We start from the raw sequence: 5012 nt of genomic DNA, 5'->3' as shown, positions 1-5012 counted from the left end.
ACTCTGTGATCCAATAATACTGGCCTCCTTGTTGTTGTTTCAATCCCCAACTTGGCATAGTTTCACTGTCTGTCACCCATGCCTGGGATGCTCTTCCTCCTCATCTTTGCCTTCTAAATGTTCTGACTTCCTTCAAGTCCAAACGAACTTCTTACATTCCACAAGAAGCCTTTTCTCGTCCTTTTAATTCTAGTGCCTTTTTTCTGCTTATTATTTCCAATTCATCCTGTAGATACTTAGCTGATGTATAATTTGTTTTGTATCATCTATTCCAGTATCATCTATACCATGTGCTCCTTGAGACTAGGAACTGCCTTTTGTCCTTTCTTTGTATCCACAGCTTTTATACCAGTACAGAGTAGCTATTTAATAAGTGAGTTTTCAAAGGAAATTTCAAAGGAATTTTCAAAGACTGCTATTTTGGAGTGGTTTCAGTTGTGTTTGACTCTTCATTATCTCATTTGGAGTTTTTGGGGGAAAGATATTGAAGTGGTTTGCTATTTCCTTCTCCAGTTTGTTTTACTGATAAGGAAGCTAAAGCAAACAAGATTAAGTAAATTGTTCAGGATGAACAGCTAATAAATATCTGAAGCCATATTTGAACTCAGGAAGAGGAGTCTTCTTGATTCCAGGTCTAGCACTTTATCCACCTACTTACTCACTAAAAATTATATATAAATTAGAGAAGAACCACAGAGAAAAGAATTGGAAAAGAAATGAAAGATGTGTAGGAAAGATTTGGAAAGAGAATTAACAGTTTACCAAAAGGGATACAAGCTTTTACTCAAAACAAATAGCTTGAAAATTAGAATAAGCCGGCAAAAATTCATAAATTCATAATACAATTAAAAATATTAAAACAAAGTCAAAAGATTGAAAAAATGGAAGTATAATGAATCTCACATCAAAAATAAAAATGAAATATAGATTGAAGAAGATAGAATTTAAGATTTTTTTTAACTCATTGAAAAATTATGGCAAAAAAGGAACCTCCATATGGTTAGAAATCATGAAACTAATATAAAACAGAATGATTATATTTTGTACTGATTTTTTTTTAAGAACATATACAAAAGCAAATATAGTATAATCTCAGGTAATCCCCCTGGGGTGGGGGGAACAGCTACTAGGGAAAAGATTCAGCATTTGAGAAAAAAAAAAACTTGGAAAACTAAGTAGCAGGTTGGTAAAAATTAGTTGTAGGCCAACACTTCACCTCACATGTTAATATTTATATGATTAAGATATAAAAAGGTCATATTTAGAGCAATAAGAATCTGTTAATAAGGGAAGAGTTTTTATCAAAATCAACAAAAAAGAGTGGGTATCAAGATAAAATATTCAATTTTTATTACAAAAAATTTAAAAGTTTTTGCACAATCAAATGTAGTATAATAAAACTTAGAAGAGAAAAACTTAAGAAAAAAAATTACTAGTTTCTTTGATAAATGTCCTTTTAAAGCTCTTATTTAATATGGAAAATATTAGGGGAGGGAGGTGGAGAGGAGAAAAGGAGAAAAACATTGACACAAGCTTTTGCAAGGGTGAATGTTGAAAACTATCTTTGCATGTATTTTGAAAAAAAAAATTATTACTTTTTAAAAAATCTGATTCAATTTTTTAAAGAATTGAATTCATTCCTTAATAGATAACTAATCAAACTAATCAGGTAATTTTTTATTTAAAAATTATTATCAATTTATTTTATTTAAATTATCAATTAAAAATATTTTATATTCTTTTCTTTTTAGACTTTCAATCCTAAATTTCTCTTTCCCTCCCATTCTCTTCCTCTACCCACTAAGAAAGTAGATAATATGATTTCAATTATATAGGTGAAATCAAGCAAAACATTTTCATTTGAGCTGTATTTCAAAAAAAAAAGAAGGAAAAATAGAGAAATTGAGAAAATTATACTTCAATTTTCATTCAGATTTCATCAGTTCTCTCTCTGGAGGTTGAAAAGCATTTTTTCATCAAAGGTCCTTTAGATTTGTTTTTCATCATGTATTTCTCAAAGTAACCAAGTCTTTTACAGTTGTATTCATTACAACATTGCTGTTACTGTGCACAGTGGTTTTACACTTTTTCTCACTCTACTTTGCATTAGTTCTTATAGATCCTACCTGTTTTCCCCATTCTTAAAAAATATTACAGCATTTTATTTTTCCAAACACATACAAAGATAGTATTCAACTTTGGAAAGCTTGTGTTCCAAATTTTTCTCCCTCTTCCCTCTTCCAAAATAGCAAGCAATCCAATGCAGATTAAACATGTACAATTCTTCTAAATATATTTCCATATTCATCATGCTATTCAGAAAAATCAGATCAAAAGAAAAACTTGAGAAAACTTTTATTGAGAAAGAAAAAAACAAGCAATCAAACAATAACAAAAGGGTGAAAATATGCTATGATACACATTTAGTCTCCATTTTTCTCTCTCGATGCACTTTCTCTTACAAGTTCATTGGCTTTGTCTTGAATCACCTCATTGTTGAAAAGTGCCAAGTCCACTACAGTTGATTGTCATATAATCTTGTTATTACTATGTATAATGTTCTCTTGTTTTGTTCACTTCACTTAGCATCAGTTCATGAAAGTCTCTCAGGCTTTTCTGATATCTGTTTTCTCACTTTTTATAGAACAATAATATCCATTACATTCATATACCAAAAACTTAGCCATTCCCCAACAGATGAACATCTCAATTTCTAATTCTTCAACACTACAAAAAGGGCTACCACAAACATTCCTTGCCCGGTTTTTCTGAGACCAGCCACAAACTTCTGTTAACCTTAGTATCTTCAGCCAAAAATAAGGTTAATAAAGACATGGCTGTCTTTAGGACCAAACGAGATATTTGTAAAAGCATTTAATACAGTGTCTGGCACATAGTAGTTTGTATAAATGCTTATTTCCTTGATGATCCTTCCTTCCATCTCCACAAGGTATTGTCAAATATTTCTACTCACAGGAGAGCACTCATTCAAATGAATTTAAATCTCAAATAATTCTACCCTCTCTTGTCAGCCAATCAGCATTAGAAATATCCTCTCCTATTTAGTGAATTGGGGAAGAGAAAAAAACCTACATGGAACTCAGGTCCTTGAAGGGCCCAGTCAATGGGATGTCACTATAACATTTCATATCAATGACACAATTTGACTGAGTACACTCATCAGCAAGCATTTATTAAGAATCTGATATATATTGTCTCCTATATAGTAGATAGTGCTGGAACTGGGAATGAAGTATAATGAGTGAAACAATCCCTACTGACGAGGAGCTTGTATTCTGTACAGGCCAAAGCAATAGTCAAGAACCTTTGGATCATAGAAGCTAAACAGGAGCACAAATGAAATGAAAAATAGGGCCATCTTTAGGAGAAAGCTAGAATAGTTTTTATATGTTAAATATGGAGGGGTACATAAAAAGAATTAATAAATATGGGAGACTACCATAATCTGGAGATCTGGGAAAGTCAGACTCGGAACAACAACAAGTCAGAAAGCTGTCTAAAAAGTAATCTGACTTTTATGATAATGATGGGACCATCACCAACTCCTGGTCCTCCTTACCTCACAGACATTTCTCCTATACCTGAATTCTCATTTCTATTGGGCCCCAATTCACATTTCTATACTATTCATAACTAATTAGCTACTTGCTTTCACAAAGTGGCAGAACGTCCCTTCTAGGCACAAGGTAAGCAAAGGCTCAGACAAAACAAGTGGTGAATTCAATTCTGGAGCCATATAATGTGGCAAATCTGCAGTGGAGACTCTACCCCCAATATAAAATATTCTTTCATTTAAAAATCCCTTTTCTTTGAGTGACATGAAGGAAATTATGACTCATTTCTAATCATTGCATGAGGTTATAATTCTGTATATCCAGGATATAAACATATATGAAGAAATCAATGGAAAATAAAACAATCATTCATTTCCTGAACCAACCAGAAATTTGAGAAATCACATCCCTAATGAACTGAACAATTTGGTCAAATACAGAATTCTCAGCATCTGTGTTTATATTTTTCATTTTTTCTTCATATTCCTTCTCTATCTTTTCTATTTCTTTTTGCTTTTCCTTTTGTTCCTCTTCTGTCAGAGAAAACATGTGAGCATATCGTTCCTCTACAATTTTCAGATCACAGTCTCTTTGTTCACTGCAGATTATCTTCAGGGCTTCTCTTCTTCTTTCCAGGGACTCATTAGTTTTCTGGTATATTTCATCTGAAAAGTATTCCCCATTATTGGCCTTCATCATTTTTTCAATTATGTTCAACAGCTTCTTCGCCTGGGTTTCTCTTTCCTTGCCCTCAGCTTTGTTATTGAAGGCACAGTATCTTCCCCTACACTCTTTGACAAGACTTTGGAGGTCCTCATCAGACTTTTTCACAAAGTCATGTAGGGACCCATCTTTCAAGTCATCATTTCGAGTGAACAAGATAACCATGTAGTTCATGGCTAAGTTCCCAAAGAGTGCCTTAATCAAAGAGACAGTATGTTTTGCTTCAGCAGTGTTATCGATCCAGTTGCTGAACCAGAATGATGGCATGGGGTCCTGGGGAAGAATAGATGACACAGCGACTGATCTCATTACAAGTGACATCTAGACTCTTCCTTGTGTCAAACAGTCCAGGTATGTCAACAATTATAAATTTTTTCCCTTCCCAGATTCCAACTGCTTTTTTACACTTCTTGGTCACTGCTTGTGCTGCAATTTTAGATTCAAAAACTTTCTTCCCAAGGATAGTATTCCCTGATGCACTTTTTTCCATTTCCAGTTTTTCCAACCAGTACAATTCTCAGGCATTCATCAGGGGACTGTGGAAGAAAAATGACCAATTTAGAACTCTTATGTAATAGTTAACAAATATGGTAGGGAACTACAGAAGAGACATTAGTGAAAATAAGACAGGCATTTGCAAAGGCCTTTTGATTCCCAATCTGGCCCAGTGTCCCAGAATCCCAGAGATATATCTTGTCTCGGACTAACTTTTAA

The 5012-nt window shown here is 33.3% G+C and overlaps 1 protein-coding gene across 1 annotated transcript; it reads right to left on the bottom strand.

Moving 5' to 3' along the window:
* Positions 1 to 2679: 2679 nt before the first annotated feature.
* On the bottom strand, positions 2680 to 4625 carry LOC105750731 (GTPase IMAP family member 7-like). The gene has a single exon (XM_031939387.1). The coding sequence runs from the start codon at positions 4617 to 4619 to the stop codon at positions 3945 to 3947; it is 675 nt and encodes a 224-aa protein (XP_031795247.1). The 5' UTR covers positions 4620 to 4625; the 3' UTR covers positions 2680 to 3944.
* Positions 4626 to 5012: the final 387 nt, after the last annotated feature.

This window comes from Sarcophilus harrisii, chromosome 5 (assembly GCF_902635505.1).
Source record: "Sarcophilus harrisii chromosome 5, mSarHar1.11, whole genome shotgun sequence".
NCBI lineage: Eukaryota > Metazoa > Chordata > Mammalia > Dasyuromorphia > Dasyuridae > Sarcophilus > Sarcophilus harrisii.
Note: the sequence above shows the minus strand (reverse complement) of the source record. Positions and strands in the feature narration are given on the sequence as shown.

Coding starts and splice junctions, on each gene's coding strand:
- LOC105750731 (XM_031939387.1), bottom strand. CDS start 4,619: ATGTCACTTGTAATGAGATCAGTCGCTGTGTCATCTATTCTTCCCCAG.